This window comes from Brassica napus, chromosome A4 (genome assembly GCF_020379485.1).
Source record: "Brassica napus cultivar Da-Ae chromosome A4, Da-Ae, whole genome shotgun sequence".
Classification (NCBI taxonomy): domain Eukaryota; kingdom Viridiplantae; phylum Streptophyta; class Magnoliopsida; order Brassicales; family Brassicaceae; genus Brassica; species Brassica napus.
In genome coordinates, this window is record NC_063437.1 from 16,181,322 (window position 1) to 16,206,167 (window position 24,846).

Sequence of the window (24,846 nt, forward strand, 5' to 3'; positions counted from 1 at the left end):
AAGCATGTGGTGAATGTACTTGATTTTGATCCTCCCCTGAAACATCAAACCGGTGAGCTACATTTTCTAAAGTAATACCCATTGAAAGAGGGCTTTTCTAAAAGAGTGCTAAAAATTGTTTGATATAACTGTTATTTTCAGTTTGAGTGTGGTATTGATATTGCGATTTTCAGAATGTTTGCTATGGATTTTTGACTTTTTTCATTTTAGTCTCTTTTTTTTTTGTCTTGTTCCTCGCTAGTCTTCTACAATCTTGTTGTGATATGCTTTATTCAAGATTCCATGTTCGTCTGATTTCTCGTTCTTGTTCCTCGCTAGTCTTCTACACTCATTTCATATTGGTTCATTCAAGAATCCATGTTAGCTCCTTGTTTGCTATACAATCTCCATTCATTTCTATAGGTATAAAATTCATGTTTGTTTGTGCTCTTTGGCAAACATGTATGTATAAAATTTCTTCTTCTTTTTTGACTAAATGTATGTGTAAAACTTAGCTCAAATATTTCGTAATGCCACTTCCTTTCGTATAACGAAGTTTCCCCTGATGAAGATGATAAGCTCTGTTCTTTTTTTTTTTGAACACATAGAAGCTTTGTTCTTATCAACATGGTATTGGTGTAACCCATTGCATCCAGGTTTTCAGTTACGAATCAACATTAACTAATTCTGTGACCATTTGCTTTGATAGTTCTTGCAATTTGAGTAGTATCTTCGTTTTTTTTTTCCACATTTGATCTCCTAAATAAATCTCATCTCCTCAACCTGTTTTGTCTCCCCATTTCCTTATTCTGCTTTCTAGCCTCTAGCACTGAAGCCTGAACACATTTATGACAATCTTTAGTCCCAGATCCTTATAAGACTACCGATAAACAATAAATGGTTCTCACCTCTCTCTCCCAGTTGATTAATCTTATAGATTACCAAGAGCAGAACAGAGGTTTGCACAACCGTTCCAGTTAGCATTCATGTCCATATCCCCTGTAATCTTGCGTATTCATCATAAGTGCTCAAAACTTATTGTGTTTCTGTCGGGGTAAAAAATTCAAGATTATGCTTATTTTTAGTCCAAGTTCCACCTTGTAACCTAGGACGAGACCGATAGGTATGCCACATAGATAGTAACACCCAACGTTCACATATGCTATCGGTCATATGTGTGCCAAAGGATATATTATGTTATTGGGCTTATCATGAGCCTAAACCTATATGCCATTAGGAAGGCCGTACGTTGAAGAAAGCATGTTTATTTTTGGTCATCTGATGAAGACAATAATTCATAGCAACCATACTCATGAACTTCTGACCATATAAGTTATATCATACATGTATGTACTAATGTACATATTATAACACGAGTTATGCTAACAAAATATAGTATATATACGAGCTCCATCATCATCAATCAGTCATCAAAGATTTTACGCAGGGATTTGTCCTAGAAGCATGTTTAATATGTAATAAGTGTTTGAGCAGAGACATAAGGCAGACCATGAGCCTTCATATGAATCATATATATAACGTATATATGTGAGTATATATATATTATATATAAAACATCATGGCATGTACAACTTGTTGCCGCACTTGCACCTCCAAGCTTCAGGGTAGTATTCGGCGGTGACAGGGGTGCCCGGAGGTACCGGGACGTGCACAGGCTTGCACGGCGTGCATCTTCCACACTTGGACAAGCACCGTGGCGGAGATGACCCCAGTCCCCTCAAAATCCTTCGCTCCCCCGCTGCGTTGCTCCGGTCACCAATCTTCATCTTCTTTATCATCACCAGTGTCCTCTTGCCCTCCTCCTGAATGATACGGTTGTTTAATCAATAATAAATTTTTTTTTTTTTCTGCCAACTAAACTTTTAAGTTGATATATCTTTAAAACAATTCATCATGCTGCAATCATTATAAGACAGCGAGTGAATGGTGTCTTTAATTGCATTGTGTAACTTTAGTAACAACAAAAAGACCTAGTGAACTGTGTTAGTCAAGTATGAATTTTAGCAAAAAAATATGAACGATTGTGCTAAAATGCGCACTTTAGGTAAGAGAGTTTTTAAGACAGGGCTAGGGGGTGTGAGACAAGAACCGGAAATACCGCTCCGCAGAAAGCGCTACGCACATTACCAAAAAGGGCAGAGCGATTGGGAAGTTCCAAGAGGCTTGTCATACGTTAACGTGCGCCGTGGGGCGAGAAAACTGATAATATTACCAGTTTACCACTGGATTGAGATCGAAACACAGAAAAAGCCAAGGCATGGACCCACAAGTGGCGAACGGACCAAAGTCGAGTACTGTCCTTGTCTTCGTGTGCTGAAGCGAATCGGACGGCCCAGTCAGTCTCGACATGCCGTCACAGTCCCCGACTGTTCATGCGTATTTTAGCCACATCCCCTTTTGTTTGTGTTTGTGTAGTCCTTTTAGAGATCCCACAGTATAAGCTTATTTACAATGTTTTAATGATGAATCAACATCAATCTTGTCCTCCAAAGATACTTGAATCAGGAGAATTGATGGGCACTACTAAGCTTTTTTGGGCTTTGTGTGGTTATGCTTATTAGGTATATAAAACACTGGGTAGTCCAGCCTAATTCCTAGTTAATTATTGACTCAAAAATAAAAGTTAGTTTTTACTTACAAAAAGAAAATATGATAGATTTTACTGCTTAGAATATGGACCACGCTAGGTAAGAAGAAGAGGATAAAAAGATTACGAACCTGAGCATAGAATTGCCCTAGTTTTCCAGATTTTGAGTTCCTAATATCTGCATTTTTACAACAATTTAACTTTTATAAATGGTACGGTAATGATTTATTCTGACGTACAAACCAAATATTGAAAGATATTTATGTTTGAGAAAGATAATAACGAAAGATTTTGTAAAAATAAAGTGATCAGTGTTAACGGAAAAGGGAGAGGGCTTACATGGAGAGGAAAGTGAAGAGGGAGTAATGAATGTAGTAAGCGCACAGAGGACAACGCAGAGTAGGAATATATAAAAGACACTGAACTTGGCTCTCGAATTTTCTGATGATGGTAATGATGACGGTCTCTCTAATCCCATGATTACGAAAATTTATGAAAACCCCACCTGAGAAGCAGATATATTACTTATGACTCTTCCAGGATAGTTTCATGCAAAAACTTGGTGAGTTTATAAAATGGAAATCAATAAACGATTATACAAAAAGATCTATTAATGTATTTTGGTTTCTTGTGATTTGAGTTTTCTGAAAAACGAGAGGGAGTAGTGGAGTGGTTGAGAAGGAGAAGAACAAAATGAGTCGATTATGAGCGAACAAGGAGGGTTTTACTTCTTTTTTTTTTTTCCGTCTGAAAATATTCATTCAACGAAGAGATACACGATTGATACACAAACTGGCGGAAAACAAAGATATCCCCAGAAACATAAGCCCAAAGAAAGGCACCTAAAACCCACACCGGGAGTGACTTACAAAAACAAGAACACAAACACATACACTCCGACAAAAGGAAATTACATAACCCACCATGATAATAGTACACTAAGCTTGCACCAGTCTCTGAACGAGATATATCGTTGTCCGGCTGACCAAACGATAACTTCAACCTCTACCAACACCTACCAACACCGAGAGCACTCCTCTCCACCTCAAAGAAACCAGACTTTATAACCCGGTAAGATAGAACCATACTTAGAACATACTTTCTTCCGGATACGGCTGCGACACAACTTCATTGCATCCAAGCAACACCTCCATAAAAGTCCTATAAAGAACACTCCAATCTCAACAGATCTGGAGATAAACGAGGTCAGACCCGGTAACGACCACACCGAAGCAGTAGTTACAAACAGGAAAGCGTTCACACCTTCATTACACACTCGAAAACACTACAAGCTTAGGACCAAAAATCAAAAGAGAGCATAATAATTTCCTAATATAGAGGTCAAGAACCACATGATATCCAGACTTCACTAAAAACACATAAATAAAAAACCCCCGATTCACTTGCAGGAAACAAAGCCAGAACAGAGCCCACAACCAACAGAGACAAGAGCCATAAGATTCTCTTAACCACCGCAACAAAAACGGACCGATTCGGTCCGAGAACCAAGAACGGCCGTCTTCACGCGCTTCACTCGCCTACACAATGGATGAAAGGCGGATAGATCTGAGCCATCAGAGAAGGAAGCCACTGGATGGATAAAAAGAGTCACTTCTGCATCATCATATCTTCAGATCTGGGCCACACACGCCTAAATCGAACCGTAGCTCAACCGGCGAACCGTTGCTTCATCTCACAAACAAGGAGACCGAGGACCATACAAAGAAACAAAACACTAGAACAGGCTCAACGCCGTGGCTCGAGAGCCAACAGACGCTGGCCGAGCCAGAAATCCGGTGAAGTCTTCTTCTTCTTCGAAAGGATAAGAGAGAGTGTTTCAGTTTTTTTGTCTCGTCCAGCCAGGAGGGTTTTACTTCAAAATGTGCAATTAAATTTGGAAAATTAAATATAATAGGATAGTAAAATAATAGAGAAAAAGAAGAGAAAGAGTGTAGAAAGAGAGAAGTAATTAAGAAAGGTACCTAAGCATTGCTAAGTTTGGGAGTTAGATTCTCCTGCACCCTATTTTTTCTGTCATTGTACCCTTTCCTTTCTCCAGAATTTGCTTTTAGCAATCTTCCAAGCTATTTGTTTATCTATTATACATATATATATATATATATATGTATATATTATGTTTTTAAAGTTCTTTATATTATATTCATGTGTCTGTAGACATTTGTGCTGTGTGTCACATCACATTAATAAGATATGATTTCACGTGACCAGTGGTAATACTATATAATCTTTCATTATATTGTTCTGAGGGTTTAATAGAACATTAGAGATACGATCTGGGTTAGGGTTTTAGATAGTTTGTTGTAAAGTTATAGTAAAATGATTGTTTATTAGTAATCGTTGATCATAAGTTCATAATTGAGGCAGAGAGAGGAAACTGATCTGAAGAGGAGAAGGAAAAGGCAGGGCCGCAGAATGAAAGATGAGAGAGATTCGAAAGGCAAGGAGGTATGGACAAAACATCCCAGCAAATGTGTAAGAAGGGTTCCATGTTCATTCCTCATTTACAGATTTATATCTATAGTTTTATCAATATTATTTACTCTTATCAATTCACACAAAAAATATGTACTAAGGATTCTTAAAATATATAGCAGAAACGGAAAAATAATATTCACCTAAACGGCAAACCAAATTGTAGTATATAGAACTTTAAGATTGAAGATTAGACATATACGCTACAGTTCAAATTCTAATGCTACTCCATTCGTATACAAATGATGTTTTAGATTTTTTAACTTGTATACAAAAAACTGATGTTCTAGTTTTAATTAATGCATTTTATTAATATGAATAGTAGAATTTTATTGGGAAACAAATATATAAAACTAACAAAACTTATAAATTAAAAAATATATATTTAATTTTTATTAGTGTAAATCCTAAAACATCAATGTTTTAAATCTAGAGAGTATTAAAATTGTGCACTAACGGGTTAGCGATAAGAACTATTTTTCTTAGTGAGATAATTAATATTAGTTGACAAAAGATATAGTAATCAAAAAGATGAATATTTAACAATGAACATGAGTGAAACAACTTTCTAAAAATTTAATAGGTTTGAATCAAATATATTTATGACTTGTCTTTTGACTTTTATGGTATAATACGCTTGACGATACTTGTTACCTGCAATATAGTGAATACATTCATGCAATCATCGCAATACAAAAAAAAAAACAAAATCCCTTTATCAAAAAAAAAAAAACAAAGCATAAATATTCATGGAGAGCTTAGAACGGTATATATATAACCTCTTGTGTCAGAAAAAGAACGGTATGACCTCTACGATGTTTTTTATTTATTTTTTGTTACCTAACTAATGAGAATAAAGGAGCATTAGTATGATCCCATGATACAATCTCACCGACAACTCCTAGTTTCCTACCATGCATTGACAACCTATAGTTGTATCCTTTAACGTACTGTAGTTCATGCAGTTTTGTAACTCAACACCAACTTTTATGAAGGTCAATCGTTAAATTTAATTGGTAATATTAATTTTAGGATTAGTCAAAAATAATAATATTAATTTTAGGGTTTGTAGAATAATCCTCAGTACAAGCGAATGGCCGTTAGAAGTTTCCAATATATAAAACCACAATCACGGAGTACTGTGAAATGATTTATCTGCCTTTTGTTTCTATATTTTATATTATTTAACTCTTGTTTGTTTGTTTGTTTTTTGAGAAATATTTGTTTGTTAAAATTGTTAATTTAAAAGATGAATTACTGAGACAGCTACTGCGAGAGATAAAATTCACAATATCTGCACATGGATGTGATAATTTATCACACAGAAAGACATATATATTTCTAGCGTGAGTCAAACGCTTTATATGAAATAATTTTATATTTTGTGATGTGAACAAAAATTTTAAACACAGAATATAATTGTAATCAAAAGAGAGAACCTGAAGATCATCAATACTTTTCATTGCAGACCTCAATGCAGTTGTAGGAGACGTCCCATACGAAAGGATGGTAACTCGTACGATGCATGTTCAAGGCTAAGAGATATTGTAAAATAAAGATCACAGTTTATGAAGTTAATCAAAAATTCCATTTTGGGGCATTATAATCAGCCCTTAATAAAATTTTAGGAACAAAGACGTATAATTTAGTATTCAATTTTTGATAACCATTTAGTATGTTGTATGTGAAACATTTCGATGCGACTGCATATTTTGACAATTGATCCATGCATATTTTGTAAGGCTACATTACGATATTATGGATTCAAATATAATAAAGTATTGGAACACAATTTTCAAAAGATCCCGTTGAATTTCCTGTAATTACATGTTTGATTATGGTGTACAGTTTGAAGATGAAGTATAGCTGACTTTTTTTTACTAAATAAATATAGCTAAATAATGAAGAATTGAATGTTCTTGCTAGCGCAAATTCCCTCGCTAGAATCTGCTATTTGAGCTGTCTAAACGTTAAACTCCGTTTTTGAAAATGGAATTGGTATCAAAAGTTATTATCTGATAATAAATTATCCGTTGACAAAAAAATAGAATACAAAATTATCCGTAGTCTCGAGAAAATATTGAAACGAGATCAAATGTTGTTCTGCTTGTGGCATAGTTTTTTGTTTATAGAGAAAACTTATATATAATTAATTTAGTTTGAATGATTTTATATTCAAAGAATTGGTTGAATAGTTTGAATATGAATAACTTTTTTGACATATAATATGAATCACTTTACTTGCTATAATAGTAAATTTATCATTTTGTAAACTAATTTAGGTCATCTTTCAATATTATAACTCCACTAATTTTTAGATTATGATTATATCTAAATTATATTCTAAGATGTATATTAGTACTGTCCCGCATGCCGTGTGACAAATTTGAGTTTAAATACGAAAAATATATATTTTCAAGCCAATATTTTTTTCCAAATGGAAACTCATAAATCCTCACACAGAAACAGAAAAAAGAACATCTAAAAACTAAATTCCTGTTCAAAAATTTTCAAAAAAGGAAACAAAAGAGAATGGACGAAAATTTGCCACCCGTATTTCGAACATCAGAAAACAACACATGGAAAGCCAGTTTACAAAAAAAAAAACAACACATGAGCTGATACTGTGGCGAGAGACTATTGCTTACCATCATTTTTATGGCTCCGAATGGTGACTGCGATTTGAGCGGTGCGTGATAAGCGATTCAACTGCGGAGCGGTTTTAATAATTATAAAAATATATAAATATATAGTATATGTATAGATTTTTGTTACTGCTAACTGAAGGGCGAGACGGGACGATGGTCACCATTACTTACCATCATATCTATTATGGTTGAATTTTCCTAACAATCAATCGACCGCAACAGTCGACGAGGAGAGAATACAAAAATATATTCGTGTATAGGAAAATATCGATATGGTCACATGCCAAGGTAATCTCTATCCCTGAGACCCTGACACACCACTTATCAGTTATTTTTATAATGAGGGTTAATACAAACATGATCTGACACACTATACTTTTCTCAATTTACCATGTTATTGTTATTGAAATTTCATTTGGTTTCTTGATTGAGACAGATGGGACTTGCATTGTTTCCTATCTATTATGCATGACTCAAAGATGTCAAGAATCATGCATAAAATTTAACTATTTTCTTAGGATCTCCATTCACTCCAATCAAATGATGTACGCGTCAGCATTCGTTCAATAACATATGAAAATTTTGTACATTGGTAAATGGTAGGTGGTGTCTTCGATCTCAAATCGTAGGCATTTGCAAGGTTGCATGCATAGCATACATTAAGAACACCATCAATGCAGACGCTTGATAGAGTTCTTCTTGGTGGAACCCACCATAAAAGAAGAAAACGGAGTGTTTAAAACTCCTGATTAGGCGTCGCTATTTGAGTTGTTTCGCGGACCCTACTGACATGTATCGGTCCACGATTGATTTGTTTTTTTCTAAACAGGAAAATACTAAAAAGAAAAAGAAAATTAAGTATTTTACTTGGAGTGCTAGGATTAATGGTGGTCTAACAACTTTATTTCCCCGATCTTCTTCACAAAATACGATAAAATTTTGTCATAGTAAATGAGGTTATATCATCGTCAACCTTTTTTTTGTCCCCATGTTCTCTTAATAATTGATGTTCAATGTAATATTATATCATCGTATAATAAATTTACTTTAATAGAATCTAATTTTAGGATGAATTATACTCCCATATAAGTTTTTATTTATTTATTTTGCCATATATTCTTTTATTTATCCAAAGTAAACCAAAAATTCTCCAAAAATAACGATCCTTTACCAAGCATAATAAAATAAATTTGCTAGATTTCACCATAACTCTATTTATATTTCAGCACCAACACAATTAATGTAAGTTATGAACATCTTGATAGTAGATAACCTTTTTGCTAAAGTATATCGTAGGAATCCTTGAGAAGATCTCGTATGAGAGCTCTCTTCTCACGCCATACATATATAATTACAAAAATGTAAAAAAGAAAGAAAGAGTACTGGTACAACAGGTCCGAGGAGAGAAAAAGTGAAGATGGAGTATGGCAGATGGAGGAAAGCCAAAAGTTGAAAAGAGAAAGAGACAAGAGATGCACGAGTGTGTTGAATTCATGCCTTGTGTGTTTTCAGATTTGGACCACCTAGCTCATCTTTTTTTTAAGCTCCTCTGCTTCTTCTTCGTTATCAAGATACAATTCAAAGTAAATACTAACTACTATCAGATAAGTAGAGTCTAGTATTGACACATACAAAAAAAGAAGAAGCATATATAAAGAGCTAGTACGATTTACAAATCTCCTTTACTTGAATGTACTCCCTTTGTTTCAAATTATAATTAATTTTGGCTACAAACACAATTTTTAAAGTAACCATTCTTTAATATTTAATTAAAAAGAGAATGACCAATAATAAATTATACTTAAGAGCTTTTACGTTTTTAGTTAAATACTGCTTAGCCTGTTAACTTTTTGCATTGAAATTTGGAACAATTTACATTGTGAAACAAGAAAAAAACTCTAAAACTATTTATATATACTAGATTCTTTCTCCGCGCTACGCGCGGAAAATATATTTAAATTTGTTACATTTATCATTTTTATTTGTATTTTAAATTTGATTTTCTTAATATTTTTATTTTGAAGTAAGTATTTCTATTATATATTTATATTATATGTAACACAATTAACTAATAAAATATGAAAAATCAAGTCCGAGATTTTAGAGTTATGTAAAAAATATATAATTATGTATAGAACATAAATTATCTTAGTTTAAAAGATCGGAATCTCATCTCGAATAAATTCACGAAAATAAAAAGTACTCCAATAACCTACTTAAAATATAAAACCCCCTTTTTAAAAAAGCGTACTTAATAAAAATATTTCGTGTAATAGTTGAAAACTAATAATTGAATATCAATCTAGAATATTATTTTAATATATCTAATGCTAAAATATTAATTGTAATAAACAAATTTTGAATTTTGTAATATTACATGAATTAGATGTCTTTAACATCTAAAATCTATTTTATTAACTTAATATATTTTTATTCATTTTTTATTTTAACGTTACAAAATATTGCTTTAGTTTTCTTTGTAAATTAATTTTTTAATAATTTAGTTTCTTTTTAAGTAATTTTAAAATTATCAAGAATATAATATATTTAAAATTATTTATTTAAATATATCCAAATATGATATTTCTTTTTTTATGTGTGTTTGCGTTGAACATATTTAATTTGTAGTTTGTTATTTAATAACACCTTGTTGCGTGCCGTTCTATAGTTTTAATGAATGTGTTGTCATTTCATTTTTATTACTACTAACATGATTTTTTAGTGATCAGTAATAATGTATTTTTAACGTTATGTATTATATTTTATCATATATTTTCTAACTCTTCATGCTGATACTTTTTTAGAATCATTTTAATTAGATAATAGGTTTAAAGATGTAAATAAAACTGTGTATGTTGTAAATTTAGACTTTTTAATGTAACTGAGCACTATCAAATATGGAATTATATTATGATTTTGTTTTACTAAATCTTTCTTTCTCGGAATATTTTTTGTTTTATTTTGTATTTTAACAATTTTATTGCCTTATTCTTTAATTGCAGAGAATTGCTATTTCTAATTTTTGTTTCATATACTTTAAAAGTCTTCGGTTGATTTTTGTTTGTTTTCTTTCTCCAATTACAATGTACAGTTCGACCGTCTTTTTTTTGGGATCAAAGTACTAATATCATCAGATAGAAAAGCTTAAACTCTAAGAATTGACTGAGTATTTGTGCTAGAGAAAACTGATTTAGCTATTAATATAGTGAGATGTTATAATATTAGAAGGTACAAAAACTCTTCTCTGTTGTCCTACGCTGGACATAATTAAGTTGTTGCAAATTGATTGTATATTTGTGATAACTGGAAATACATTTTTATGTCTTCCTTACATCATCCTTGATTGGTTTACGGTTCGACCATTTCTAATATTGTGAGAGTAACATAATATTAGATGTTGATTATCTCATTCCACAGAATGAGAGCAATTCAAGGTGATACCACTTTACAATTGTATCCTCATATCTATATAGAGTTGGATTACTCTATCTATTGCAATCTCAAAATGTAATCAGTTTTAATTAAAATATGTAATATTTAAAAGTTATTACTTTAGAAACTGCTATTTAATATATAAATTTAATCAGTTAAACAGTAATTTACATAATTTAATTGGCCACACAATATCCAATAAATACAAATTTACATTAAAATATAAAAACAATTTATATAGTGAAACAAAAAAATGCTTTTAAACCATTTTATTATAAAATAAAGGAAATATTCAAATTATATTGAAACATTAGAATAGTAAAAATCAGAAAACCTCAAATCTCAATGTCGATCATTTACGTCGGCCATGCCTTAGACCATCTCTAATTTATTCCTTTATTTTTTCTCTAGAATAAAAGAATTTCATAATAGAGATGGATTTTTCTCCGATGTATTTTTCTATTTTCTCTCCTAAAAAAGAATATTCTTGATATATTCTTTTCAAAGTTTACAAATAATATTTCTTATTTGTGAAAGTTGAAAACCAGCCCAATTTATTTTAGTATTTTATAAAATAATTATGTTATTTACACTAAATATTTCTTTACAAACTATTATGTAAATAAAAAAAATATAATTATATTTATGTAAATAATATATTTCACAAAAAATATTTTTGGTTATAATTGTTTAAGTAAAAAGTTACAGGATCATTTTGTAAAAATAAATAGAGCAAGTGACAAGGCAAAAATATAGTTTTTCTGGCCGATTATTTTTGCCTACGTGGACACTCTATCTGAGGCTTATATCCTCTAGTTTTAATTAAAATCTGTAATATTTAAAAGTTATTACTTTATAAAACTATCATTAATATATAAATTTAATCAATTACACAATAATTTCCATAATTTAATTGGCCACACAATATCCAATAAGTATAAAGTTATATTGAAATATAAAAACAATTTATATAGTGAAACAAAATATACATTTAAACAATTATAGTATCTCAACGTCGATCATTTACGTCGGCCATATACATCCAATGTATTTCTCTATTTTTTTTCTATAAAATAGAAGAATTTCATAATAGAGATGGATTTGTCTCTGATGTATTTTTCTATTTTCTCTCCTGAAAATAATATTCTTGATATATTCTTTTCTAAGTTTACAAATAATACTTTTTATTTGTGAAAGTTGAAAACCAACCCAATTTAGTTTAGTATTTTATAAAATTATGAGAATTATGATATTATTTACACTAAATTTTTCTTTACAAACTATTATGTAAATAAAAAATATAATTATATTTATATAAATAATGTATTTCACTAAAAAAATATTTTCGGTCATAATTGTTTAAGTAAAAAGTTAAAGAATCATTTTTTAAAAATAAATAGAGGAGGTGACATGGAAAAAATATAGTTTTTCATTGGTCGATTATTTTTGCCTACGTGGACACTCTGTCTAAGGCTTATCAACTTAGGACACTCTATGTGGACCCCAATAATTATACAGATTTATTTTTTTAATGTTTAATTTACTTTTAACTAAAAATAGGATCATCACTCTTAATTATTTTACAATAATTTTAACTATTTATTTTTATATTCATTTTAAAAATTATATTACTTTTCCAATTATAATAAAATATTATATAGTTACTTACTTTCTCTCGATGTTTTTTTAGTTTGCTATATCAATAAGTCACAATTTTTTAAAAAAAAATTACATACGGTAGGTAAAATTAAATTACTTTCTCTCTTAGTTATATGTTTGTTTCACGAATTAAATTGGTTTTTCATTATAAATTTTCTTTTAAAAATAATGATTTACACGATGTGAAAAATAAATTATTCATAATAACTAAAAATATTTGAAGACAAATAAGTAGACAATATGAAACTTACTATTTACACATATACATGTTTGTTAGAAGCTTAAATGTATTATTATATATGAAACCGAAGTTAACCATGTTACCAAAATAATTGATTTAAATTTGTGAAATGACTATTACTAACTAACTTACAAATTATAACCATTACAGTACTAAAATTGAAGTAAAGCTTGGCAAATAAGAAGCCACGGAAAACGAAAAAGTGTCAGCCTGCAATGGTCGGGGTGTTGGTAATCGTTAACGAAATTAGTTTGTTGTAATGTAAAAATGCAAGAATAATACGCAAATAGAATAGTTCACCGACTTGTAGACAAAGATAATGAATTTCCAAACATGATTGGGTTTATAGTCAGTTGTAAACTGTTTACGCCAGATGATGTAATAAAAGCAACATGCCAACAACTATGCACAAGTATTATTCTAGGAGCCGACGCCGTGGCTGACGACTATCCTCTTCAATCTATGTAAGGCGTGCCTTCTTAGTTGCTTTAAACTCGTCGGGATCAGCAAGTTCGTGACCGATGCACCACCTGCAGTTGTTTCACCAGCTGGTTCATTCTCATTATCAGGAGGACCGGCACAGACATTGATGGTAAGTGAGCTCACTCCCTGGGTTCAGAGGCATAATACTGTTAGCTCCATAGGTGGTTGAAAAAAAAAAGTCTATGTCCATGTGGGCATCAGCTTACATCAACAACGAAATCTGGGACTGGTGGACAGTTACGCTTATTAAAAATGGATGAAATCGTGAAGGTCTGATGATTAGAAGTCAAACTGAAATGTGTCAGCCTAGCTGAAAACTGTATGTTTCTCCCATCAAGTTATGGACAGAGGGAGCTGGCTGTCTTTACGATTCTCAACACTTGCGGCCTAGCAAACCAAACGGAAAATGTCAAGCCATAACATGTAAATAAGCAAACTGTTAATTTAGATGGGTCCTGAGGTTTTAGACTCACGTGAAGGTGCCCAGCTTTAGCGGCTCTAATATTAGTTAGTTTTGTTATCTCCCCACCAGAACCGACGTAAACAGCTTCATCACTCTTATCTGCAACAGCAAGCTCCACACCGTATCTGCAAGACATACATACGGATCCATAAAAGATGTTGGTGGACAGGGGGTAGGAAGAAATTTGTTGATGTATAATAATATGAACAAATTCGAAAATATCGTGTACCTAAGGACACTGACGGCTGGTATCCAACACAACTGATAAGAATTAACATATTAAAACCTCAAACTGATATGAGATTCAACTAAATAAGAATTAACATATTAAAACCTCAAAGGTTACAGTGGTGTGTATGTGAGAAACAGAAAATAAATGAATCACCTGGAAGCCACTGCATCTCGATCTAGTGTAAGGAGGATCACATAAAAAATAAGCACCTACGTCCCTCAGTCTGCTTCCATAGCCATTCTGAGACAGCGGAATCATAAGCAGCAATGTGCTGAAAGGCCTTCCACGCAGATTTCCTGCGGAATTTTTGGTCGTTCTGAGCTCCTTTGAGATACTCCAAAACAGCTTGATAATCCTCTGAATCGACAACGATGAGGACATCTTTGTGGTTCTGTCCAACAACATTTGTCATCAAGATATGAATATAAGGAATAAGTTTCATATGCACATATATATACCTTAGCAACTGCTTTAATCATAGCAGCACCACCAATGTCGATGTTCTCAATCCCATCCTCAAAACTGATCCCACCTGGAGCAGTAACTTTGTCGTAGAACGGATACAAATTGATAACCACCACATCAAATGTACCTGTCATTCAATACAAAACAGAATGATGCTATTTAACACGAAGGAATACTACAGATAACTTGTCTCAGCCTTATAAAATAAAAGGCTAATCAAATGTTCAAACTCACCAACGCCATGCTCATTAAAAGCTTCCATATGATGCTCCACATCTCTTCTAGCGAGGATACCACCGTGTATGTTTGGGTGCAAAGTCTTCGCACGGTCATTAAGCTTCTTTTCGAGAAGAAAAAAAAAACAAAATGAGAGCTAAGCTTAATATACCAAACTCAACTTCTAAATCATTACCACCAGCTAAAGAATGAGGGAAGAGAAAGTCTCCACTTTGGTGACAGAGACTCCAGCATTCTCCAAGGTAGAGGCAGTTCCTCGAGTACAAACGATAGTGTATCTAGAAATAAAAAAATGAATCATTTTTCAATCCATAAACACTTATTAGGACAGAAACATAACTAAAAATTATGAAATAAGATATACCCTAACTCTTGAAGACCGTTGCCAAGAGTAGCTTAATCCTACTTGTCAGATAAAGATATCAAAGCTTGCTTCTTTCTTGATGTACACATGCCCATGTTACATTAAAAACCTTATTGTAAACATAATATAATTGAAATCAATCTCTGAATATGAACTTGCAGGTTAACAAAAAAAAACCAGAGGAGGCCGAGGACTGTGGCTGATTCTTTAGAGCTGTCTGAGACTCTGACATGGTTTGGACCGTAATGAAACTCGGACGCAGCAACTTAGAATAGACCTGCTGCTTCTAGACAAAATCAACAATAGCAGATATGAGAAACAGAGACACCAAGAAGAGGAACACGTTAACACAGGAAGAGGAGAGAACTCAAAGGCTGAGCAAAACGGAAAGGCGCGATTTCCTACGCAAATAGCTCCAGAGCGACCACTCACGGAGGTGGCGGTAGATAAATAACCGTTCCCTGTAGATAAATTCAACTCATCGGTTAACATAAATACTATCTCAATCGAGCAATATTAAATCAAGAGGAAAAAGTTAGAAAAATCAGTAGACAAACCTCTTCGTCGATAAGGAGAATCTCTTGTCCAATAAGGATCTTCGACTTTGGATTTCGAGCCTCCCCGATGTGAATCAGACGAAACTTCAACTTGGCTTCGCGTGGACGGAGTGAAGCATCTCTGAAGAACATCACTTGGTCGCCATGCGCAGAGGTGAGATGGAATGTCGAAGAGATTCGTCGGCTGGCCGTTTTAGGGTTATCCAAGAGCGAAGTGATGAGATGTCGTCATTCTCCGTTCTCTTTGATCTGGACTCTTGATCCATATGTTTCTTATATTTTGACAGATTGAAAAATATCAGCCCAATACCAGCCCAAGCAATGTCCGACGTGGAGAAAAGAACATGTCTTATTGGACGATTATTTTATCTGACGTGGAGGGTCTCAGCGATGAGATTATTTGCCTTTTAGTATTGTATTGATATATTAAAACAGATGGAGTATTATAGATAGTCGTATTCAACCATATGGATGAGTTACTGCTTGTGTTCCAATGAATTCGTAGAAAAGGTATAAATGCGTTTTTTATTATAACGAAAATGGTATAAATGCGTTTAACACAAGTATCATCCTATATATATGGTTTAAGATGTTATAAATGCTTTGTATCATAAAGAAGAGATATAGTTAGATGTTACACCGTAGAATTTTGTTCATAAAAATGTTCAAATGATTTGGTTAATTTCGGCTCCTACATGATTTTGGAAACAAACGTGGAGATTATTACACGACAAGTGAAGTCATGATGGTAAAGCAGGAACTCTCGCTTTGCTTTGACAAGGATAGTTCGATATGTCGCTCCCTCAGACCGAACCAACCATTTATGTCACGTGGCGTATCATTTTTTAGCTTCTAAAGGGCCGAATATGGCCCAAAATAATATAAGTGGGCCTTAAAACGAGATTCGTTAAGTTGTATTTACACGTTCGAAGAAAGGAACAAAGAAGAGAGGGAAGATTCCTGAGGGGGGTGGGGGGGGTGGGGGGGGGGGGGGGGGGGGGGGGGTTTCTCTTGGATTCCTAGGACTTTTTCAAAAGATTAAAGTTTCTTAGTTCTAAACACGAAGAGAACAGAAGGCCAACTATAATCACAATGCTACTGTTTAAGATCGGAGATTCAATGGGTAACAAAAACATTTCTGGAGATTCAGTTATTTAAAAAGTTTTGTAGCCTTGTAGGTATAGTATTTTAATAAATGATAATATGCTTTGTAACTCGTTTCACATTCAAGATTAAGCCTATAGTTAATACAATCTTGATAGTCTTCACACATTTTAGTTCCACTTTGCATTTAGAATCCCTTAAACGATGCGTTCAATGCAGGGCCGGCCCGGAGGGCAAGCCACCCAAGCCGTGGATTAGGGCATCCAAAATAATAGGGCATATTTTTTAAAAAAATATTCGTATTATTACATATAAACAAATAATTTTTTTTCAAATTTTTTTGTTAAAATATTATTTATAAGACATTTTTATATAAAATTTGTTGAACTTTTCAACAATATTTATAAATTTGTTATATATTAAATATATTAGTAAATTTCTATTTTAGAAGATAATTCAAACTCTAATTAAAATTAACAACAAAACATATTTTCTTTTGGTTTCAATTTATTCTTTTGCATCATTTTACATAATTTTATTTTATTCTAATTTTTCTGTTTGTCTTCTCTCTTAACTCTTAATATATAGTTTAGTTTTAATGTTTCAGTTTTTTCAACTAATCTTTTACGTAGTAAGAAGATATGTTTGTTAGTTCATAGTTTTATGTGATAAAAGCTTGATAGCTTTACTTTATTACGATAATATTTTTGGATTGTGTTTACTGATTTTTATGATAGACATATAATGAATAGTTGAAAAAATGACTGTAGAAATCTAGTGGATAATTTTGCATAAAAAATGAAAAACAAAATTCATTTTACCAATAAATATTTTTATCACAGTTTTATTTCCTAAACAAACTATAGACTTCCATTTCTATTTAATAAAAATTAAAGTTTTTTTATACTGTTTTATGATTTTGATAAAATATGTACAAAGACATAATTTTAAATTTTGATTGGGGCAGTGGAAAATATTAGTCCGGCACTGGTTCAATGATTACCAAAACCGAAAATAAACGTTGTTTTCTTTTGGTTGAGAAATAAGGATAAAAGGCTTTTGGCTTTGATCATTATTGGATTATGTTCATTCACCTGAAAACAAGTCTCTGCAGAGCTCTCCATAGAATCTGGAGACAAGTTCAATGAAGACAGGGCTCTTAAGATTATTCCAACAGAAGAGAAGCTCCTCTATGTCCATTAAGTCATCCATTTTCCCTTCTTCAGTCAGATGAGTAAGATAGTTTTCAAAGCTTCTGCAAGCATCTTCCACAGCATTGTCTTCGAATGTATCTCTTGAGTTCAGTGATTTCTTGGTCCATGACGCAGAAACAGGTGTCGTGATGGGTGAAGTGAACAGCTTCTTGGCTGCTGCTGGCGTAAGAGGCGAATGTGTAAACTTCGAAAAATCATCATCCTTCACCCTAACTGCAATTCCAATTGGAGAATAAACAAAAACAGATAAATTAAAAAAGCTTGTAAGACATTTTTGTTTCGAACATTGTAGAGAAGTTTTCTTACAAGGTTTGGTCTGGCTTATCTTCTGGTCTTTGTTTTTGCTGAGAAAAAAGAGACAAGACAGCAAAGAGGAAGGACGGATTGGCTTCTTGGGATGATGTTGATGTCTAGGTTTGACATTGCCATGACGAGCACGACGAAGAGGTCTAATGAAGATAGGTCTCTTAACTCTGAAGCGGAAGAGAGAGACGAATCTGTTGCATGATTCTGAAAGCTTTGATTTGAAATTAACCAAAGTTGCTTTTGCTCTCATTGTGTTGAAGCTTTTCGTTGTTGTTTTGGTGTGGTGATCCTCTTTGGACTTTCTGTTTTGTTTTGGTGTGTATAAGGTTAGTGAGAGGAAGGCTTGTGTTGCATGGGGTTCACGTCTTTGGGTGTCAAAGTCATGATGGTGGAGTCCCATGAAGTTTAAAACGGTGGAGAATAAATGTTTTTTATATTGCAAGTGTTTGGTGGCTCTTGCTTATGACTAAAATCCAAGATGATGAAATTGGTTTTGGGCCTTTTGGCTTTGTATAATTGATAAGGTCCTTGGTTGATTGGTGGGTCAATGCAACCGGATATATTGAACATAAACCGGTCTCATCATATCTAGTGATAATGAATTTGATGTAAAGATTACTTGCCTTTTAGATGTTTCTTTTTTTTAGGTCTGTTCACTTCTTATGTAAGCTTATTTCCAAATTTTTAACTTGAAAGTCATTGCTTCTGATGTAAATAATCTTTTTTTTTTTGTTGATCTATACATGTGATATTTTGACAAAGAAAGCAAAGAGAATTGCTATTAAAGATAGATATAAAACTCCTAAATCTTTCTTAGTAGCATACATGATACATCTTAATTCTATAAGTATAAAAAATAAGGACTTCAAATAAAATGCAAAACGGTTATGTAAGTTTGCCAGATTTATCAATGAGTCTATAAAACTGATATTTTAGGTGCCAAAAGATATTTATATATTTAGAGGACATCAATTTCAGTAAACTAAAGATGATGTAGTGGTAAATACTATTACATCTGATTTAGAGATCCAGAGTTTGAACTTGAAAATAGCTTAATTTTTTCTTCTTTTGGAACAATTCATAGATCTTGGTTTGTTAACAACAATCACCACCATGATATCAAGGCTGATTTAGTTCCCGTTTCATATCAATAGCTCTCACTGGTCACATGTGCATGTTAAAAGTAAGGACTAAGGATTATGGATACTGTTTTGATTTGGATAATCATCTTTCTTTGTTGAAGAAATACTTAACAAAAAATTGTTGATTTGGAAAGGGAATGTAAGGAGAAAACGGGTGTAAGAGCATGATTATCCCATGATCCTTAAGTAGGTTTCTTAATGATTATTTAATATTTTAAATGTACTTAAGTGGAATTAAGAACTCTAGTTAAGAAACTCTTATTTTGAGCGGTCCAATGGGAGTTTCTTAATTACAGGTTCTTAAAAAAAAAATTATTTTTAATAAAAAAATTATTTATTAAATAAAACATATAAAAAGATAACATTTAAAACATTGATTTTAAAAATACATAATAACAAAGATTAGTATAATAATCGAAAATAATTCGAAAAAAAAAATCTGAGCTTGAATGGAAAAATTCTCAAAGGTAAATGAATGGAAAAATTCTCAAAGGTTTGATCAAAATGTTAATCAAAATTTTCATTAAGTGATCACTCAAAATTGTTTTGAGAAAAAAAAACCATGAGATAATTTTTTTTTATAAAACTTGTTTACAAGTCGAAGGAAACTTGTTTATGAAACTTGTTTTCAAAAAAGAACTTGAGAAGGAACTTGAGAGAAGATGTGTGATGAATGAAGAAGAGTGTTGTGTTGTGAATAAAAGTTTGGTATACAAAGTTTATATAGACAAGACTACAAGAGTTCACATGACTACAAGAGTTCACAAGTTTATATAGACACAAAGCTTTACAAGTCCTGACTGATGACTACAAGAGTTTGCAAGAATACAAGATTACAAGAGTTGGTACGTAAGCATTGCACAAGTGATTACTACACAAGTCCGTGACTGATGACTGATGACTTTACACTCTTCTTGACCTGAAAAAAATGAGAACATGACACCCTCTTCTCTCTCTCAAAGTGACAAGCCATGTGACCACAAAGAGCTTTAGAAGAAGTGAAACCTTTACCACATTCTCTGCGAACTTCCTCTCTTTGAACTGCTCCATCTTCTACCTTAAAGACAAAAGATCAAACCACTATATAAGCACAGATCAGAAGAAGAAGAATGGGAAACTAGTGAGAACCCACTTATTTAAATTACCTCAAATCTTGGAAGAACACAATGAACTAGAGAATCATCAAGCTCAAAGCTTGATACTTTCTGACAGAGATCAGTTTTTGGGGAATGTAACAGTCCTCTCTTGTTAACAGGCAACAGAACTAGACCACATTCAAGGACGTATCAGTGTGTCAAAGATAATGAATCAGATTTCCAACTAAACAATCATAACCCACGATGACAAATACAAATTGCACAATTGAAATTACCTCTCCTATTATTGCAGGTCCTGGTAGCTTAATCCGATAAATGACCTGCAGGAACAAAAATATAAACTCAATTCTCCAAAACTAAGAGCAATACAAGAGCTTGTGGTGGGTTTCGGTCCTTCTCTAACGGGTTTGAGAAGAGATGATGGAGGAGACGCGAACAGGACCGAGACACTCGTCTGACGGAGGAGACAAGAGAAGACGGAGAAGTCGCCGTTAGGACCGACGGAGGAGACGCAAATCGTGGATTTCGATCCTTCTTCGGACGATCGCGACGAGAGAAGACGCGGTGAGGAACGAGAGAGTCTTCGTCTGTGGTGTTTTCTTCGATTCACTCGTGACGGAGAGGACGAGAGAACACGACGGTGAGGATCGAGACGGACCTATGTAGTCGCATCTGTCGTCTCTTTGGATCGTTCTCCTCTGACGGAGAAAACAAAAATATACGAAACTGTGAGAAAACGAAAGAAAGAAAGAAAAGAAAAAGGAAAAAAAAATAGAAAAAATGTGGGCCGGACACGTGGTCTAAAAACCACCATAATAATCGGTCACAAAAACTACCTATTAAGGATCGACTTTCCCCCTTTAATTTTGTTTTCATTTAAATAAATCACCAAATTAGCTTAAGGATCCCATTAAGGATCACCGTTAAAGATGGTCTAAAAGTGTTTGGTGTTAGTGGACACTTTGGACCAATATTTTCTTAGTTTTCATCATTATGATTCAAAAGCTGTCCCATTTACTTATTTACAAATTTTAAATAAAATGCAAATTATTGATTAACACTGGTATCATCATTTTGCATATCTGTATCAGCTTAATATATTTATACAAAGTTTAATAAATAAATACTAAATTAAGAAAAGAAACAAATATCATCTTTTAGGATCTGGAAGATATTGTTGCCGATGAAGAATATCTCCAAAGAGAAGGAGACCATATAATGGTGAACCCAAAAACCAAATGATTAAAAATTCCCGATTTTGCTAGCTTTCTACCCCTTTGTTGCCGATGAAGAATATCTTCAGAGAGAAGGAAACCATTTATACATTGTTAATCAATAAATATATAAAATTATCATAAAGTTATCAGACTTCATTTGAACTACATCAAAATCCATTAATTGTTTTTTTTTATTTGAGCAAAAAAAAAAAACAACCGCTTGATGAACGTTTCTCATTCTATTATATAATAAAAGTTTCATTTTTTTAATAAAAACATAAGTTTCCATTTTTCAGTAAAAATTATAGTCATCCAATTTAAAAAATCCTCCCAGAATCAAATTTTCGCATTAGTTTATTGAAAATTTTAAATAATCCTAAATGAACTAAAGCGTGTGTAAATGTGACGACTAAAAAAAAAAGTAATGTCTCAAGTAGTTCATGCTGATGGTGATAATGATGATACAAACAAAAGTCATTCTTTAAGCTTTTTCTGAAATGGGGTCCTAATTTTCCAGTCTTATCTACCTATTATCTGTCACATAGAGCTGCTTCTTCTGCTTCTCTTCATAGTTTCTCTATATAAGAGTACATCAGAAAATCTGGTGAATAGTGAGAAATAAGATGGGAAAATACAAGTTCAAAATTTCAGATATGATCTCAAATCCATGGTTTCACAAGCTCAAAGACATGACTAAGCAGTCTAAACCCAAAAGCAAACCTATTTCTTCTCCATCTTCCTCACACACTCATAACAAGAAGAGCCCCTCTTATGCTCCTCCTCAGCAGTCTTCAACCTCTCATTTTTCCATCAGCTTAGTAGCTAAAAGTCCCCACCATAACTCACCAAGAAACTCTCTTCACAGAAAAAGGATGAGTGAAAGAAAGACACTTTACAAGCCATCTCTTAAACCAATCACTCCTTTAGGTTTTAACAATAGCAAGATCAACGGTCAAGATTCATCTCACTGTGCGTTTCCAGCTCTTGAAAAGTCCCCAGAGTCTTTTGAGTATAGTTTCTACAAAGAGGAGGATGATGGATTCGTTGATCCTTCCAACTTCAAGGTGGACACAAAGAACAAAGCTTTCACCAAGTACAAGACCAAAGAGTCTAGCTCCATGGAGAAAGCTTGTCCTGCAAGTAACCTAACCAAGACACCACTAAAAAGCCATCTTTCTGTGAAGATTAATAAAGGGAAACAAGAAGAAGATGATGAAGCATGCAGAGCAGAGAAGAAATACAAAAAGCAAGTTTCTAGTGGAAGAAACTCTTCTGCAGGGATAAACCTAAGAAGAGTAAACTCACCCAGGATTCAACTCTCAGGCACGCGTAGAAGCACGTCGAGATCAGAGAGCAGACAACTTGTTCTTGAAAGTTATGCGGTGATGAAGCGTTCCGTTGATCCAAAGAAAGATTTCAGAGAATCAATGGTGGAGATGATAGAAGAGAACAACATCAGAGCTTCAAAAGACTTGGAGGATCTTCTTGCTTGTTATCTTTCCTTGAATGCAAAGGAGTATCATGATCTTATCATTCAGGTTTTCGAGCAAATATGGCGTCAACTTACAAAACACATGTGAAAAAACCCACTTAATGTAATGTTAACATTAGTATTAGTACCATTCTGTCTTGTGAACCAGTTTTATGTTTTTGTTTTCTTTATTTGTTTTTAATTAAAGTAGATATCATATTGTCGTTTCAATTCGAAAATGATCCCTAAGTGAGTGGAAGCACTGATAAGACTTAAAAAAAATTGATTACTAAGCATATTCTTGTTTTTGCTGTGATTACTTGACATATAAACAAGGTTAAACTAGTCAAGAAAATTACTTCAAGATTTGTTATAGTGTTATTACTTAGAATATGGAGATGGATTGCGCCATGAACCTTTGAATATTTTGAAATTACAAAGTTGAAAATGGCGGTGAAACAGCTTCAACAAAAGCCAGTGCAGAAGCAGGAATAATTTGAAACTTAACAAGTACGGAATAAACATATGAAGTGCTGGAGATTGAGAGGACCACTGACAGATAAACTGAGATTGAACAAAAGAAGAAAGAAACAGAGATGTGATTTAAATCTTTTAAGGTTCATTCTCTGTCAAGAAGAAGGAATAAGAAAAAGAGGACCACTGTACAGATTCCATCTCCTACCTCTGCTTTGCTTATGAAAGTTCAGCAAAAGACATGTGAACACGTTAGGGTTTCTGAGTGAATTTTCTTGATTGGTGAGCATCAAGTATTCAAATGTATTTATTTTTTTGGACAAAGGGCTTTCAAGCATTCAAATGTTATCATCTTCACATTTTCACATTTTTGTATATGAAATCGACCAGTGTTAAGAATCTCGTATATGATGTAAGATTGAGAACTGAAATAATATATAAGATATTATATGTAATAATTTATTTATTTCCAATTGGTTCTAATTAAATTACAATCTTTTACAAAGAAAAATATGGAACTCGTCGCAATGTTCCTCTTCTTACTTTGTCATTGTGTGAGTTTAAATTTCATAGACTATCAATTCTTTATTAAGGAGACAAAAATATCTTTCTCAAAGCATGTTTTTTTAAGAATTTGTGTGTTTATAAAAAAAGACAAAGGTTATTTTAAGTTACTTTATTAAATAATTTATAATCTTTACAAATAATTCAAAAACTTTTATTAGTTTTTATGCAGAGTTAGGATTTTGATTTTCTATGTTTTTGTGATGGCAGCGTGGTTGACATGTTGACTTGCATGTTGTTAGTCACGTTAGTGAGTCTTTGGCTCTGGCGTGACCCCGTCTCTTCAGTTCTGGTGGTATGGTGCTTGACGTTTGTATACTCTAATCCAGAATAATAATTGTGTCTTTAGTCAAAGGGTGAAGAGGCCAAATCTGATTTTTGGTACTCGTTTCGCTG

The 24,846-nt window shown here is 32.9% G+C and overlaps 3 protein-coding genes and 3 long non-coding RNA genes across 13 annotated transcripts; 1 reads left to right on the forward strand and 5 right to left on the reverse strand.

Moving 5' to 3' along the window:
• Window positions 1-1,395: 1,395 nt before the first annotated feature.
• LOC106352041 (EPIDERMAL PATTERNING FACTOR-like protein 6) lies at window positions 1,396-4,688 on the reverse strand. 2 transcript variants are annotated; one of them, XM_013791729.3, is made up of 4 exons: window positions 4,570-4,688; window positions 2,927-3,092; window positions 2,719-2,765; window positions 1,396-1,802 (listed from the first exon to the last, which is right to left on the reverse strand). In XM_013791729.3, exons 2-4 carry the CDS (start codon window positions 3,063-3,065, stop codon window positions 1,557-1,559), a joined length of 432 nt encoding a protein of 143 aa, XP_013647183.2. In that variant the 5' UTR covers window positions 3,066-3,092; window positions 4,570-4,688; the 3' UTR covers window positions 1,396-1,556. The 2 variants fall into 2 exon arrangements, with proteins under 2 accessions (XP_013647183.2, XP_022543331.2); XM_022687610.2 differs by having other exon boundaries at window positions 2,927-3,314; window positions 4,570-4,646.
• Window positions 4,689-13,339: 8,651 nt separating this feature from the next.
• On the reverse strand, window positions 13,340-15,383 carry LOC106366028. 6 transcript variants are annotated; one of them, XR_001273578.3, is made up of 9 exons: window positions 15,305-15,383; window positions 15,116-15,218; window positions 14,938-15,043; window positions 14,697-14,830; window positions 14,392-14,629; window positions 14,236-14,267; window positions 14,017-14,131; window positions 13,750-13,930; window positions 13,340-13,669 (listed from the first exon to the last, which is right to left on the reverse strand). It is a non-coding gene; the product is annotated as an uncharacterized LOC106366028 (long non-coding RNA). The 6 variants fall into 6 exon arrangements; XR_001273584.3 differs by having other exon boundaries at window positions 14,236-14,298; XR_007339118.1 differs by having other exon boundaries at window positions 14,236-14,314.
• Window positions 15,384-15,480: 97 nt separating this feature from the next.
• Window positions 15,481-16,272, reverse strand: LOC125608064. The gene is made up of 2 exons (XR_007339120.1): window positions 15,862-16,272; window positions 15,481-15,765 (listed from the first exon to the last, which is right to left on the reverse strand). It is a non-coding gene; the product is annotated as an uncharacterized LOC125608064 (long non-coding RNA).
• A 1,779-nt stretch (window positions 16,273-18,051) lies between these two features.
• On the reverse strand, window positions 18,052-19,052 carry LOC106352040 (transcription repressor OFP17-like). The gene is made up of 2 exons (XM_022688260.2): window positions 18,486-19,052; window positions 18,052-18,392 (listed from the first exon to the last, which is right to left on the reverse strand). The coding sequence occupies exons 1-2, from the start codon at window positions 18,883-18,885 to the stop codon at window positions 18,052-18,054; spliced, it is 741 nt and encodes a 246-aa protein (XP_022543981.2). The 5' UTR covers window positions 18,886-19,052.
• Window positions 19,053-20,331: 1,279 nt separating this feature from the next.
• Window positions 20,332-21,506, reverse strand: LOC106437664. 2 transcript variants are annotated; one of them, XR_007339122.1, is made up of 4 exons: window positions 21,000-21,506; window positions 20,773-20,891; window positions 20,633-20,684; window positions 20,332-20,546 (listed from the first exon to the last, which is right to left on the reverse strand). It is a non-coding gene; the product is annotated as an uncharacterized LOC106437664 (long non-coding RNA). The 2 variants fall into 2 exon arrangements; XR_007339121.1 differs by having other exon boundaries at window positions 20,639-20,684; window positions 21,000-21,503.
• Window positions 21,507-22,373: 867 nt separating this feature from the next.
• On the forward strand, window positions 22,374-23,651 carry LOC106352039 (transcription repressor OFP2). The gene has a single exon (XM_013791726.3). It carries the CDS (start codon window positions 22,565-22,567, stop codon window positions 23,519-23,521), a length of 957 nt encoding a protein of 318 aa, XP_013647180.2. The 5' UTR covers window positions 22,374-22,564; the 3' UTR covers window positions 23,522-23,651.
• The last annotated feature ends 1,195 nt before the right edge of the window (window positions 23,652-24,846 follow it).